We start from the raw sequence: 17188 nt of genomic DNA, 5'->3' as shown, positions 1-17188 counted from the left end.
GGACAAACTAAACACCTTTTGAGTTTTTATGACAACCAAAGGCTACCACAGGTTCTCTTTCATGTTTGGAAGGGGAGGTTGAGGTGAGGGGTATTCAGCTCAACATGCAACTTCACCACTAGATGTCACTAAATTCTACACGCTGAACCTTTAAGTTGAACACTTTTAAATGACTCTGATGAATGTTAACTCTTGTGACCTGGCAGACACGTCACCACCGTGTTGCTGACTACGCTCGAGTGTCACGTGTTGGGCCATGCCAGCCCGCTGAGCTTCTGACCTCCACAAAATTAGACCTGGTGTTGTTCAATCTCCCGTCCACATATTTCAGAATTAATATCATAAACCTGCCCAGACAACGGCCTTCCAAACACATGCAGCCTGTAAGATATTACATCATCTGGAAGAATGTATACAGAATTAACAACGTGTTCAAACATCTGTTTGCTTTCATTACTCCAGCCCATAAAACTCGGGCTATTCTAAAACAATCGTGTTTACATGGTCGGCTTTTGTCGGCCTTTCCTGGGGCTGCATAAGAGCGTCGGCCTCCCTGACAGGCACAAATGCCATGTGTGCAGTGTAACTCAACACACACGTGCACCTCCACAGTATTCAAGTATTAATCACAACAAATGAGATTGCACAAGTCTGCAACCACTGGATACAGATGTGGAAATATATAACATGTAGACTGCAGTGTGATTGGAGGAAAACTAATGACCACTTACACAGTGGATTTACGATACCATCAGTTGCTTTGGCCGACGCCCAGAAGAAAGACACCAACGCTCACTCTCATACACAAATAATCATTAGATAATCTGAAACTAATTAACGAGATGTATTGAATCACTCTCTCCCTCCAGACGTGATTGAAGTGAGTCTGGCCGCGCTTCCAGCTCCAGCGCGGGGTTTACGGACATTTGGCCACCGAACACGAGTTCATATTCCACCTGTATACGTGTATATTACCCCTCCAGGATCGGTAAAGACGCCAAAACAATCAAACACAGGTGGTCATTTTCAAGGCTCTTATTTTTGGCACGAGGCAAACACTGAAAATAGTTAACATATGCAGTTATAAATCACTGCCCTTTTATTTTATTATTTTCTCCCAAACACGTTTTTCCAACAGGGCTCATTGAAGTTGAATCAATATCAGCAATAACATTAATTTAAAGCTGCAAGACTCCATATTTGAATACGAACAATGGATCAAATGTCCATGTGTAATGTGACAGGTGTTCGCTGGGAGTGACAAACCAACAGAGCGTTATCACTCGACGCAGTATTCCTCAGTGGTACGTCGCATTTTAGCATCTCTTAGCTCTTTGTTTTGGTTTTACAGCCTCAGACTTCACTGTTTTGGTTTAGTCTCACTGCTGTCAGCAGCCTTTTGTATTCTTTCAAATACAAAAGTACACAACTAAGCAGGAGAGGAGGTCTTGGATCAAATTGATAACTGATTAATTCAATATAAAAAAAAACTGATGATTCAAGTCTTTCATAATGCCAACAATCCTCTGTTTCTCAAATCTAAGGAGTTTCCTGTTTTTAATGTAATTGTAACTTTAACAGATTTTGGACTTTACGCCACCAGCCGGACAAAACAAGCGATCTGAAGACTGTTTTTGTAAGCGGCTGTGGCTCAGGAGTTATGGCGGGTGGTCCACTAACCAGACGGTCGACGGTTTGATCCCCATCCTCCCCATTCCGCTTGCCGAAGTTGCTGAGCCCTAAATTACAGCTGATGGCTGTGCTGGCAGTGTGTGAGTGTTGCATGATAGAGAAAGTGCTGCACATAGATGCACTGAATGAATGGATGTGAATGGGTGAATGGCAAAACTGTACAGTGAAGAGCTTTGAGTCGTCATCAAGACGAGAAAAGTTCTACATAAATACAGAGCATTTACCATTTTACCTCATTTCTGACACTTTACAAACAACCGAGACGATTAATTAATCAACTACAAAAGCTGTGAGATGATACTGGCAACATTTAAGGTTAAGTGAAACATACTCTGGGGGACACGGCTCAGTGTTGCAGTCCCTCTGGTTCTCCGGAGGTTTGCTGTCTTGGTCACAGTAGCTGTTCTGCACCACCGAGTTGTCGTCCAGCCTCTTACACACCACTTCCTGCTTCTGGGAGCCTGCAGGGAGGGAAGAGACTGATCAATAAGGCAGCAGAGGGCTCAGCTGATCTCGCACATTAAATCACCTCAGAAACATGGAAGCCGGCCGTCGTGTCGAGCGCTGTGTTTGAGCGGACATGGTATCACTTTCAGTCTGTAGCAAATCCAGACATGTAAATTCCTGATTCTTTGCAGGATATCTTGGCAAATCACTTTTACAGAGCAGAGAGCTCTTTACTTTGGCTTCTAATGGAGAGAGCGAGGGCTACTGTATCTGTGTCACAACTCCCACTGTGTGTGTGTGTGTGTGTGTGTGTGTGTGTGTGTGTGTGTGTGTGTGTGTGTGTGTGTGTGTATGCCATAGCAACTCAGAAAGGGTCTGTTTGGACCCTCGTGGGACATATCCCACAGCAGACTTGTCTAGCAGCTGTAATGAGATATGGATGCGTGTGTGTGTGTGCGTAGTATAGAAAATATACCCATCTGTTCTTCCAGTGAAATACAGTTTGGAGAAATAGTGCGAACCATGGGGTAAAGCAGTTTCAGTTGTAAGGCTGTCAAAAGGTGTTTTTCATAGATTTTATTAGTGCAGTGATATATTAAGCAACACTCCATGATTAGCTGAGCTTGCTGTATTGAATGGGAGCATGATTAAATTACATTTTACAGATTTAAAGCTCTGTGCGATCAGAGACACACAGTAGACACAAATTAGATCATTTGGATCAACAATGCAAAGGCATGTTTATGACGCTGGAAGGCCATGTGTGCTTCCTCGCCTAAGGAATAGCTTCAAACGTCTGCTCCGGACTTGGAAATCCTTCCTCAGAAAAACCCACATGCTTATTCAGTCATGCTTTTACAAAATATTACAAACCCATCCAGGCCACGCTTGACAACTGGGAAGAAACACTGTTTATTGTTACATGAAACCCATTGCTTTTGGGCTAAAAGGTTTGGTTTAGTCATTCTTGAGGCCATGGTCAGCATTTCAGTGCGGTTTCAGATTTTGAATGTTTGACTTTGGAGGACAAGCGTTCTGGAAGAGTGGCCATATCTGTGTGCAGCTCTGGTAAACCAGAAGCTATGCAGAGCAGCTCATTCACAGAAATTACACCATATTCATTACTCTGGATAAAATATGGAAAATATACATATTGAATTTATTAGAGGGCTGAATCTCCAGGCTATAAAGTAATGATTTTGGAAACCCCTCTCAAATTATGATACTGGGTTTCAACACACTGCTCTTCAGCATTTGTGGAATTATTGGTTGGGGGAGATTTACAGAATGACACACACACACACACACACACACACACACACACACACACACACACACACACACACACACACACACACACACACACACACACACGAGATGTGAAGTATTAAATATTTTAGAAGGTTAGAAATATTCAAAAAGACTTTAAACACACACAGCATGTTAGGGCATTCAACACCAAAATGCTTGGAGTGCTATTTTTCAAAAGGCAACTGGCCACCGGAGCTCAGCAGAAGGTCGACACTGAGAAGACAGTATCCTTCCCTCGTAGAAAAATAAACTTTGATAATGAAAACTTACACAACAGTTTTAGAAAATCAGTGTTTATGAAGAAAAAAGTCATATTGTATGACATGTAACTGGCGGCTAGACCGCACTCTGCTTAAAATAATCTGTATAACGTTGGAATTGATTAAAAGATAAATAACAAACTATGTAACATGAGAATAAAATGCAGTAAGTGGAATGTTTCTGTGTTTGGCACCTGGCAGAGCTAAAGAAAGTAGCTGTTATTTAATCAAGAGTAGTTTAAGGCATGAGAGATCTTTGGAAAAATGAGCTGCAACAGTAGAGGTTTTGCTTTTGACAAAGTGCATTTCCATGCACCTGTTTAATGCACAGTTTCAATAAAATGCATAAGAAAATAGGAGTTGAAAATTAAATCTAAATGTCACAAAAAAAAGATTTTCCACTAGGCTGAAACCGGGGAAAAAAGAGTAAATCGATAAAAGCAAAATGCAAGTTGCAGTGCCGACTCACCTCCAGCGCAGGTAGCCGAGCATTCAGACCAGGGCAGGTGGTGCCAGGAGAAGCCCACCTCATTGTCGCCACTTCCTGTGCGCTGGATGGGCACGTTGAACTTGTAGCGTATTCCCATGTTCTGCTCCTGAAGGAGGACCTGAAATAAGGAGAAACGCAAAAAAGAACAGGTGAGGACAGAGAAGGAGAAATAGTCTGGTTGAGACAGGAATGAATTAATAGTAAAATATCTATGTTTGGTATGACAACATAAAAAGTTATTAAATCAGGTATTTGTGTGCATTCCTACAGAGCTGAGTTGAATTGCTAAAGCTGCATCCGATGTGTTTGTTTGGATTTTGCTTTTTTGCTACAAGGACAGAGCCAAAATCTGCAAACACAACACTGACTTATTATTAGACAGTTGTTATGACTGGAGTGTAATGTTTAGAGTTGTGTTTGACACCAGACCAATGTCCAATCCAATGAGTTCATTCTTTTTTGGTGGAACCAGCTGAAGAGACTGTTGTGTTCTGTAAAACCAAAACAATGAGGTGAGCGATGCTAAGAATATCTGTGGAGGAGAGAGGAAGTACAGAATCAGGTGTTAATCCCCTGTGGGTTTCTCACTATGAGTGAGCCCTTTCACATTACACATATTAATGTGATGCATTGTTAACATACAAATATTGATCACTGTAACTTTAAATGCAGTTTGCACAGTCCGGATCAGTGGGCCCCTGTTGGGCTTGTATTAGTCTGCTGGATGCAGAAACTGAGGAAGTGAGGCACAGCTTTGAAAGCCACAAAGAAATCGCTAGTGGTGGAGTGGCCGGTCTATTCCAAACCGTGCTGTGTGGTCTGGTATTTCCAGCATTCATTACAAGGCAGAAACCACCCGCGCATCACAGCCAGAAAAGGCTCAGTTGTCTCGCATCAACACGCAAATACGTCACGAAACCCATTACAAAAATAGGTGTATCTATGGTTCTTAACATGCACGTGCAAACTGTACAACAACACACAGTAGACACTCACAAAGCCAAGTGACACTGCATTTGTGCTCAGCAAAATCGGCATATGAATAGCTTCCAACCCCAAACCGCTGGCTGTGGGTGATCTAAGGTTAGCACCCGATTAGACTGATGCAGAGCAACATAAAACAGCATGAAGTGTACATCAGGACTGCCTAACACATATCAATGCAGAGCCGCAAACTGAGGAGTCACTTAAGGTTTCCCAATTTACAGAAGTCGTGAAGACTGTGTCGTGGGTCTCAGGTGAGAGTGACACCAAGCCAAAACAGTGGTTTCATGTTTTTCCACTGACGGTTAGATGTGAGGAAATAGGTTTTAAAATATTCAAAGTTAAGCAAACATTTGTTTCTGCCAACATGTTAAATATGAATAGAACTGTTTTTTACACCAGCGTGCCTTAAAGCGAGAAGTAAGCTATATGTGCTTAAACAATGAAAACATCAAATCACTGAGCTTCACATTCAGTTGTGTGCGTCGCTGACAGTGAGCAAAGAATGGAGCATCACGTTAGTTCATGCAGGACACGCAGCCATGTGCTCAGCTGTCATAAGCTGTCAGCTTCTGATAGGTTTATGGGTGCTCGTCAGTCGCCCACCAATCACAGCCCATTCTCTCAACAAAGAGGTCCCTTTAAATACGACCCCTCCTCACTGATCCCTGCTCAGCTACACTACCACTCATGCTCTGCTGCTAGCAATTACCTCCACCACCCCAGCCTCCACCTTTTTGCACCAAGTCCAAAATGGTCTCGGTAAATGGTATTTATCTTGCCTGCTTACGCCCACCAGGTTTTTTTTTTGCACATGTTCCCTGTTTTATCTTAGCATGCTGCTTGGCTAATTCAGGGAACATCCAAAGAATGGAGCCATCCGCGCCAAGCACAACTGTATTCCCATTTGTGCAATAAATGGTTAAATCATGACAAAGTGTTCCTGGCTGAACTAAACATTATGTTTTGGAGAAACCTGATTAAGAACTCAGGTCCCAAAAGGAGATCATGGTTCGCTTTTCTAACTACGATGCAATATTGTTTGTCCAACATCTACACACCTAGGAAACATAGAAACCTGGGTAGTTGTAGTGTGGTATTTAGAGTCAGCTGCCATGCCAAAGCTATGCCAACATCAAGTATCCAGGAGACCCGTGTATCTCTACAGCCGGTTTCACACATGAACTCCGGAGAATGTCCGCACAATTGGGTCCGGACTTTCTCTGGAGTTTGCCTTTCACACACAAACAAAGGAGCAGGAGATTCTCAGCTCAGACGTGTTCCCAACAACACAGAAACCTCAGCAGGATTCAGGTGAGGGGGGGAAGAGGAAGCAAAGGCATTATGTAGCGTATTAATTCAGCTGCGGAGATCACGTGTTTTTGTTTACAGCACATCGACACCGGCGGTGCTGGTAGGAGAAACTCCAGAGTAATGTCAGTGCAGAATAGTGCCAAATAGTGTCCGGAGATTATCGGGAGTTCGGCGCAATTCTGAAAGCAGCTCAAGTTAAAGAACACTGAGGAAAATTTTAAAGAAAAGAAGAAGAAGTCGGAATTTACAGTGAGGGAAATAATAAATGTTGTATTACCATGACGACCAGGATTTCAGTGGTAGCTCCCAGCGCCTCTAAAGACTCCGGTTCGTCAGAAGGTCTCTTATAGTGGAAAGCCGTCCCGGCGATGTCGAACTTCCTCGGCCAGTCGATGGTCCACGCTCCATTGATGTAATAATCATCCCCTTCAGATTTCAAAGCTGGGTGATCACAGGAAGAAAGAAACACTGTAAAAAGGCTGGAATCAAAAGCAGACAGGAACGGTAGCTGAGGCAACAGGTGAAGACAATCATTGGGTATGATGTCATTGCCGTCGTTCGTCTTCATCACCATCATCATCATTTTCAGCCTCCCTGAAGCCACTGACAACTTTCTATCCCTCGACAGACTGAGCAGAGACACGCTGTATAATGAAGACATTCACGTGCACCGACACGTACAATACGTCTAATTTAGGGAGAGAAAGAAAACACACTTCAGGTGAAAGCCTGGACGAACCTCATGAATACCACTCTGTCTGGTTGTCAAAACAAAAGTTGGTCTCCAAGCACAACAGATCTGAAAATATCCACATTTCCCTGCATTGAAAGGGGGCCAAATTGGGGAGAAATGATCCGAGCGCTCTCTGGCTCGAGCTCTCCAGACTCCCCTGCTGTATTTAAGTGAATGAGATGGGCAACAGTTTACTCGTCTTTAACGCATCACAGCCTTCTCGATAAATGAATTATCGGCACATCTGGCTCAGATAGTGAGCATTGTGATTTTATTATTTGGAACCGTGGAGTTAACACAAGTCTTCACAGGACGTGTACTGTGTTTTGCAACGTTTCACTTGGTTTTTGCTTTCACAAAATACAAAACATAAAAAAATAAAAATAAAAAAAAAAACCTGACCTAAATAGCAAGGACTCAGACAATGCTACAAAAGAAAAACATTATCTTTATCACCTTGGTCACAGATGATATTCATAACAAAGTTACAAATTGCTTGGAAGGGAAAATCAAGTCCAACACAATAGCCAAAATTTCACTCTTTAAACTTTGATATATAGAAATCATATCCTCCATAATCCTGGTGGACCAGGCAGCTGTCACCACGGCCCTATAAATCTGATGCAGCTCTCCGGTTCAAAGTGTAATTTAAGCCCTCCATCAACACCATCCGCTATAAATTCAACACGCTGTCACATGTCTTTCTCTGGCTAATGAAAAGACACAGAACTGGCCTAATTTAATCTGCTCGTTTGATTGTTTTGGTTTTGAAGCTGCCAGTGTTGCAAATAGTCTTTGTTTAGTCTGGAACAGAATGGGTGAGTTTGATGCCAAGACCATCATCACACATGCAAAGATTTAGTTTTCTGTTTTTGTTTTTTTGTTGTTTTTTGCAACAGACTGTGTTATTGCTTCACATTAGGCAGCGGGAGAATAAATGATGGCACTTTCTAATTTTCTCTTGACAAGGAAATCCCTGGAAATGTGGTTGACACAGAACGGAACAGATAATATGAAACAGCTTGATGTTGCAAATTGCCAATTCATAACACTGCAGTGTTTGCAGTGTCTGCTGAGACTGACGGATAAATGATGAAACAAGAATAAGTGTCTACAAAGTTGAACGCAGTGGTGAATTGAGCTTATTGCAGATTTAAAGGGGGTATGATGTGTTCAATATTCACAAACTTAGTTTCGAGCTAGCTAATAAGCGATATTTAGAGCTATCTTAAGTTTTGCAGATGCAGTATTTGGACACAAATAAAGATAGACAACTATCCTGAGGGAAAATAAGGATGTCCGCATTGGATTTGATACCAATCTATTCAATAGTTGTGGAGACATTTCACTTAATGAAGGCACAAAGTGTAAAATCAAATTTCTGTATACCACTGTCTAAAAATCCATCAAGTAGATGTTGAGATATTTTACTGGAGAGAATATTTTGACCTGTTAATGGCACTTGAGAAAATGTAAAGGGCCAAATTAAGTCATTAGTAAATGTCTGTACCAAATTTCATGCTAATCTGTCCTAAACAAGTTGAGATTTTTACTGGAAAGCAAAATTGTCAACTTTGCCATTGTATTGGAAGACAGGTTATTAGGTCGGCAAAATCATCCTCTGATGGCCATGAATGTTTGTACCGATAGTTGTAAAGACATTTTGCTTAAAGCCGCAAGTGTCAACCTCATGTTGGTGCTTGACAAAAGGTTGTGGGTTCATCAAAATCATTAGGATTCACCCTCTGGAGAGCATGAATATCTTTACAAAATGTCATTAAATTCAGTCGACAAACAACTCACTAAAATACAGAAATATTAACCTGCTGGTGGTTCTACACTAGATTTCAGGGGATCATCAAAGAGGGATTCATCCTCTGGGGGCCATGAATGTTTGTACAAAATCCCATACAATCATTTCAGCCTGGACCAAAGTGGGTAACACACCAGCATCAACATTCTTAAATCCCCAGCACTGGTAGGACTTATTTATATAAAGTATCAGCATAATCACTTATATGATTTAATGATTCTGAGGCCATTACTTACCGATATAATTCTTGGACATGGCAACTTCTTTAATCTCGATATGAACTGATCCTTTTGGGATCTGAACCACCTCCATGTAGCCTGGAAGAGAAGGACACTTCATTTACGTGTTGTTTCTCCCACACAAACCCAAATCCTAATTTCCACGTGACATATTAAACATCAGAGGAGACAGAAAGTCACATATCCTTTTAGGTTGGAGCATCTATAGAATAAATTCCAAATCACCGAAAAAGGACAAAGAAGGAGGACAAAACAATCCCCTCCTTTTTTTTCCGCACACACATGCACACACACAGTATTTTTAGATGGTTTACTAGCCATACCATAGAAGGAGAAATATGTTTTCTCTCTCCTTGGCCCCTATAGACGATCTCAGGCTACAGCCAACACCAAGCTCCTATACTTCTAATTTCTTCACTCGATGAAATGAAATGGGGGAAATATTATGTTTTGATCTTTATTCTGACAACCTAATTCTAAATAGCCAAAAACATATGCTCTGTTGGTGAGTGACAAGGTGAAAGGTGAAAAAGGCACTTTTCCAAAAAAGATTATCTTCCTGGCTCCTGGGATGTGTTGGATTTTGGGCAAAAGCTGTTTTACCAAGAAGAGCGGTGAGTTATTTAGTTTCCTTTACAGACATCCTTGGTTTGTCACATGTGGTCATCAAACCTAAACACACCCTCTGCTGCTCTGAAAGCGGCTGGAGCTGAGGTGAAAGAACATATTAGCCCCTCATCCTAAGACAGCACGTCTGGAGTCAGGTATGTTTTACCTCCTCTGGGTAAAGACTCGTTGAAGAGTCCCTCTGTGGCCTCGCAGGTGCTGCCATCCCCTCCACACACACGGCACCGATCTTCTTTAGCATCAGATCCCAGGATGTTGTCGCAGCCCACGTGCTTGAGAGAGACAGGGAGCGTTGTGTTAATTGCAGACTGGACGATGGATTCAGGAATCTTTAGGTCAGATTTCAGAGCAGAGGCTTCAATACATTTTTTCAAAACTTTTTTCAGTTTCAATATGGAGTAAACAGATAAAATATAAAATAATACATTACGAAATACTGAGCCAATACTGCAAAAAGGAAATACTCCCTGGAGCAACAAATATATATTGATCCACAGCTAGAAATAGTCCCCTGCAAAGGCACCCAGCTGTTTTGAAAAATTGTTTATATCAAAATATATATTTATGGCCTTTAAACATGCAACTATTCAGGGATAGACACATTGTTGTTGTTATTTTTAATGGTATTTGCTGATAGTAGAAAAAATGTCCTTATCCTTACTATAACTACACTTATACATCTGTAATCACTTATTACCTCGCAGGTTTTCACATGTAGGTTATAAGAGCGCTCATAAAAGATGATGGACTCAAAGTGTTGAAACTCGCCCATCCAACAGATATAAACTTGTTGACTTCAAATAAATTTTAATACGGAGGCCGTATGCAGTCTATTAAATATTCATCTGGGCTAACTTTGTAGGGATTGCTTCATCACTGCTCGATGGGAACTTCAGTAGATTCTGATTGAAGGCAACAACCGTGTTTCTGTTATTTTCCTATTTAAAATGCTGCAACAGCAACAATATGTGGACTTATCAGAGTATCCTTAATATGGTATTTCACAACAAAGCTAATATGCACTAATGTATGAGAATGTGTGAATGCAGGACATGTAACCTATAGTGAACTGCTCCCTGTGTAATATATTAACAATTCTTAAATCATTTTGTGTCTTTAAAGTATTTTTGCACTGTTTCTTTGTCTGTGTACAAAATATGTATCCAGTTTAAACTACCATGAACAATTCAATCACCCTGCCCCTTGACATAACATTGGAGTAAAACAAAGACAAAAAAGAAAAAAACTATAGAAAATACAACTGATATATGTATTTCACACTTATCTATTATATACATTTTTATTTTAGTGAGTATTAATAGTGAGTTTAACAGATATTAAATTGTTCACTGTTGTCAGATGCTGGCAAATCACCGTCATTTTGCATTTTGCATCAGTCACACAGTGAGCAACACACTGCATTGTGGGATTGTCAGCAAAAAGAACCGTGGAGACTCCTTTTTGATTGTGGGAATTGTGAGAGGCAGACATGCTGTGTATCAGACATATCATCGCTGCAACATTTAGTTGATTAACCAAAGAGTTGATCAACAGAAAACTTAATCAACAATTCAATTAAGCCATTTTCTGAGCTAAAGTTGCAGCTTCTCCAGAGATTTCATGGACCAAACAACTAATCAATTGTCTGAGAAAACAGTTGAAGATTAATCATTGATGAAAATTGCAACTAGCTGCATCTCTCCACTATACAGAGCAGTGAGTGACTGTACCAGACACAGCTCCAGTCTTTAAACTGTGTGATAACAGCTTCGTCAACCTAATGCTGTGTGACAATACAACTGGGAGGATCACTGCTGTCACTGACATCTCCACTCCTCCTTTGGACCTCCCAGGTTCTTTCTGTTCTCTATCACTATCTCTCCTCTCTCTCCCTGTGTGATTTGAAGTCTTTCTCTCTCCTCTTTCTCTCTCTCTCTCTCTCTCCTCTCTTTCGCTTTCTGTCTTTCTCTTTCTCTCTTTCTGTCTCTCCAGCACATGTGCAGGACCTTCGCAGTTTTTAGTGTTTCTGACATCTTTCCAAGCAGACAGTGTTCCAGAGATTTATCATGTGGCAGTGAACCCAGAGAGCCAGCCCCTGAAATAAAACGACATGCTGGTTTCAGACTGGAAATAAACCTGCTATGTGCCTTTGGTAGGGAATATTCCACCACTCAGAGTTCTCTTCCCATTAAAACACACATCATGTTGTGTTTTTATATTAGAATCAGAGTAATGTTGTGGGCACAGGCGCAAGAGTTTCACGCCAAACAGGAATCAAATTGTACGGTCAGGTGGAAGTCAAAGCAAATACTTAAAGTGAGGCACCAAAAAGTTATTTCAGCTGCATCTCAGAAAATCCACGAAAAACCTTATTTCTCCACACACACACACACACACACACACACACACACACACTGTACAAAGTGATTTATGCTCATGAAAACAAAGACAGCACCAGCTGCCAAATCCTTTTGATAAAATACTCTTTTGCCTTGTTATTAAATCACTCTTTTCCAAATAAATATAAAATAGTTATTCAATAAAAACAATGATTTTTGTGTTTTATTTATCACAAAACAATCCTGGTCGCGGCTGCAGAGCCCTGATAAGAGTCAAAATGAGCAATGCCAGTCATTGGATCACAATCAGCCACAATCAGCAGCTCAAAGTCTGATTGTTCCTCGCAGGAGAATGGTGCGGGTTTTTTTGCGGCCATGTTTATGCAGTCACTATCTCCCAAACTTGAGGCACAGAGGCTGAGGAAACTCTTGCTAGGCCAGCTAGCATAGAAATGAAATGTCACTCCAACTTTAACTCAACACAATATCAGTCACAAACATTCACAATAGGCCGACGAAGATGATGTCATACTGTGTCGTGGCAGTAGACGCATAATGTTTCTTTATTACATCCGACATACATTTCACATCCAAGTCAATCATAGTATTGGATTTAGTTTGGAGAATTACTGGCATCAACTTTTCATTTCATATTCTACACATCTGCCTCATTTGCCCTCATTTCACAGGATTGACCAGATCTAGAAATAACACGTTCTATTTAAGGAGACATTATCCTTTAATCCAGTGGTTTTCAAACCTTTGCAGTTCAAAGATCCATTAACTGACACAAACTAGACCACAGGCCCCATTTGACTTTGGGGTTTAGATGTTTTATTTCAGGAAGTGTATGAAATTCAGGACCGAAATAGTCGTACATTCTCTCAGTGTGTTACTTATGGGTGAAGTTATGGAGAAAATAAATGATTCCCATTTTGCCACAGAACCCCTGGAACCCCTCAAGGACACTTAGCGGTCCCTTGACCCCACTATGATAACCCCTGCTTTAATCAATGAGATAGAAACTACAATAAAATAAGTATCAGCCCTTGAACAACAAACTATGAATACAGAATTACAACATGAAAGTTCATTCTAGTCCGTGGCTGGAAACAATTTGTCTCAAGGTCCACTTTCCAGATTTCTCTAAAGCTTTACTCTGTATCAGTTTTTGACCTGGGAATGGAACCTTGGTCACGTGATGTCCATCATAACTATGTCTACTGAACAAGACTGGGACATGCGATAGAAGGCCCTACTGTAATAGGCTGAAGAAAGAAGAGTTCATCATTGTCCAACCTCAGTTTTATTTCCAAAGCTCCGGGTATTTCTTATATCAGATATAAAAACATTGTACTCATCAAAGTAAATTCTCAGTTTGGGGAAAGTGGCTACATCACTCATAATCAGACGGGCTGCCGGTCTGTAAACTAACTATTAATTACAACAGAATTGCTTTTGTTTTCTCTTAAAAATACACTTGGCTAACCTGGACGTCTCTTTACAACCCGTCCACTTCATCTGATCAATTCCCCATTAGATCTATATTAATGGTGCTCCGGTGGTCTGATATCTCGGCAACAAGGCACTGCTCCCTTACCTTACACTCTCCATTGATGCAAATGTTCAGAGAGTCAGCCTGACATCTGGTGCCATCTATGACTGCAGGAGTGCGCTCGGTGTAGAAGTTGTATCCCTCTGCCAGGCAGTTCAGAGCGCAGGGCTTCACACCACCTGGGTTACACAGAATACACAGACAGAGCTCACAGTTATCGACAGTTCAGTCTGCACTCATACAACACAAAAAAACAGACAACACAGCACAAACCTTAATAGAACCTATTATGCGACAAGACACTCGTCTCGTCCCTGGACTTGCAGCCAGCTCTGGGATCTCCTTTCAACTTGTCGACAATAATAATCATGTGGACTAAAGACGGCGGTGCTCAGATCTAAACCCGCAGATATGACGTCACTGTAACACTGACACCATCAGAGACGGGACTGGCTGCCAGCAACAATTACACTAACATCCACGCGCAGGTTATCCACTGTTTGTACATGACAGCTCCCAGCCCGCAGAGAGCTGTGAGTCAGGAGGTGATGGATTTGACAAAACAGACCCTAGTGATAAAAGAGATGTAATTTAAGCTTTTCCATCTGAGAAGGAAAATAAAAGCCATGTTTGCATGTTTCAAACTCTTATCACTTTTTCTTTGAGCTATCTGTGTTTTTAGTTAAGTGGATATTTTCCATGATCTGCAGACATCAAGGGGAGAACTTAGGGGGAGAACAAGGCCTGCACTCCTTCACTGCTGCCAATAGCTGTGATAGTACAATTGCATTTCCACCCATTCTGGCTCAGCCAGATAAGTGCTGATCCAGAATAGACCAAAGAATGAGCTCCAGCTCTTGTCCTGGGAGATTCATGACATGAGTTGTGTCAGGACATTGATATCTGTCCAAGATTTAAAATCTTCCAGGCTGGGCCAGCAGCAGATTTGACCAGAGAGGCTCTTCAATCATGGCACAGTGAAGTGGAATCTCAAGAATTCTTTACTCATCAGAGACACCTTCTCTCTGTCAGTGTGAACTGGGTACACACGCAGGTCATGCGTGGCACAAAAAGAATGACAGGGAAGCTTTACAGCGCGGCACTAAGAAACATAGAGATTGAACACAACAACCTTCTCACGAGCACAAACTTGTAACATAACTGTTTATAAAGCGGCTATAATGAGGCTATTGCACCCAACAAAGTAGTTCACTCATTAGTTGTTACAAACTATGTATAACCACAAAAACTGTTAAGTTTCAGGTAGCAGAGTGAAATGGTATAAAGCTGATTTGGGACCAGCCAGAACCAGTCTAAATTGCACAACTTTTAATGTTACACCCTGATTTTGTTAAGTTCCAAACTAAGCTTAACACACAAACTTATCAAAAGATTTACAAATTGCTGTCATGACTCACCTCCAGTGTAAGGCTTCCAGTTGTAATACTTCCCACGGAAAGGCAGGCTGTCGAAATCGGCACACTGCTTCTCTCGGAAGTCACGGGATCCTGCAGCACACGCCTACAGAAGGAAAAAGAGTGAACATTTTATCATTATTCTGCCTATTTATGACTAATCAGTACATTTGACATTAACACTAACATTTTGAAAGCCTATGCTGCTGCTCCAAGCACAGAAATACTTTTTTCGTTTCCATACAATACAAAAATCTATGAACAGACACTAATTTTGTTGAGTCATCTACCAACAACAGTCAATTAGCTTCAAACCCTCAAGGAGATTCATGCTAAGATACTAAGAATATATTTTTACATTCAAAGACAGACTAAGACTGTCAGAGTGGCCTCTTTACTTTTTATTCACCAACTATCTTTTTTTACCAATCTTGGATCATCATACACACATTATGAAGAGTTCGTTATTTGTATTATCTTTTCCTCCTGGAAGTTGCCTGGAAACAGTGTTGTTGTTTTCTTCTGCTGTTATGGCCATAAAAAAGATTTTCATAAAAAAAAAACAATCGAAGTAACAAAAGGGAAAAGAAACTTGCCTAAGTTGATCCATCACATTGAACATCAATCATGCATCAAAGTGAGCCAAAGTTGTGAGTGAGCATTATTGTTGCAGAGTAAACAAATGAGGAAGGTTTGTTCTGGTGGATTACACAGCTCAAAATGGTTTAAAGACTCGGCCAATTCCATTTTATTATCATACACCAATTACCAAAACCCCATAAATGCCTCAAACTAAATGAAAAACACGTAAATATGTGGAGTATGTGTTAAAGAATGGTCTGAAGAAAATGTATGCTATTTGTGTTAACCCTGCAATCACACTGGTAAGGCCCTTTAAAATCTTTACATGCAGGCGAGCATGCTGTTACCATTTGAGTAAGTGAATTATCTGCCGAGACCTCTTCTTTATTCTGGGAGGCTTTTATTTGTATAGACAAGACTGTTACTAACAAATGCACAAAAGATGCCACAAGATGTCACATTTTATTGTCGGACGCTAGAACAGACTTGTTCCTTGGAATCCCTAATTGAGAGCAGTGTGTTTTGCATTTGGAGAGATTGCTTTGTTTTCATGTGTGAATTTATGATGGATAATGAAGCACTTCTTTGGCTGGGTAATTAGAAACATAAACCCAGCCAGAGGAGGGAGAAGCCCAGCACAGTGCAGGCTGGTGCAGAGCTGGTTCTGGCTCGGATTGCGGACTGATTTATCTGGGATGGGACTTCACTATGTGGATGTTGCTCCAGTAAGAGGGGGTAAAAAAAAGTGGAAAGAAGCATTTTATTGGTGTGAAAAGGTCCTTAGAAACCCCCAAACACTCTCCCCCAGGACAAATAAAAGCTCTCAGGTCAAAGCTGTATTTCACATGCTGAAAGTGTTCCACACTGGAGCAGGCCACAGGGAGGCTGGGCCACTTTCATTACCACTCGAGTGTTTTGCCAATATGGCAGCTTTAAACTTGCACATCAAACATGCAGAATGAGTCAGAAGAGACAAAATAATATTATTACAAGTGTGTGTTGAAATGACAATGCACAGCCAAATGATATTTGCATGTGCTAACACGTGCCTATGGGAAGGAACAATTTAAAATCACATTATCGGGGGCCGCAAGTGAGAATTGTTTTCTTTTTCAATTAACCTGCTATTGTAACATAGAGTCCACAGAAAAGAGGTCTGCACATTTAAACGTGTAGAACCAGAGCATGTTTGGTGTTTCTTCTTCATAAATGATTTAAATGATTCATAGATGGTCAAAATGTTCATTGCCGTTGATTGATCACATATTAAATGTGACAACACCAGCCTGCGATCGCTCATCCTCAGACTCTATGAGGAGCTTTTGTTACAAACTGAAATACTATTGGAAGCAGTTCATGGTGCCCAGAGGATGAATCTTGATATCTT

At 41.0% G+C, this 17188-nt stretch overlaps 1 protein-coding gene across 5 annotated transcripts in view; it reads right to left on the bottom strand.

The window, feature by feature from the left end:
* The window catches only part of adamts6 (ADAM metallopeptidase with thrombospondin type 1 motif, 6), a 64181-nt gene that overhangs the window by 8421 nt on the left and 38572 nt on the right, over positions 1–17188 (bottom strand). For all 5 annotated transcript variants that reach the window (XM_034603220.1, XM_034603219.1, XM_034603223.1 and 2 more), the window contains exons 15-21: positions 15223–15325; positions 13850–13983; positions 10059–10182; positions 9281–9361; positions 6776–6939; positions 4180–4318; positions 2024–2153 (exon numbers count right to left, since the gene is read on the bottom strand). In XM_034603220.1, coding sequence (XP_034459111.1) covers positions 2024–2153; positions 4180–4318; positions 6776–6939; positions 9281–9361; positions 10059–10182; positions 13850–13983; positions 15223–15325 — 875 coding nt within the window. The remainder of the gene's footprint in view (positions 1–2023; positions 2154–4179; positions 4319–6775; positions 6940–9280; positions 9362–10058; positions 10183–13849; positions 13984–15222; positions 15326–17188) is intronic.

Source organism: Hippoglossus hippoglossus, chromosome 12 (genome assembly GCF_009819705.1).
Source record: "Hippoglossus hippoglossus isolate fHipHip1 chromosome 12, fHipHip1.pri, whole genome shotgun sequence".
NCBI lineage: Eukaryota > Metazoa > Chordata > Actinopteri > Pleuronectiformes > Pleuronectidae > Hippoglossus > Hippoglossus hippoglossus.
This window is presented reverse-complemented; position numbering and strand designations above follow the sequence as displayed.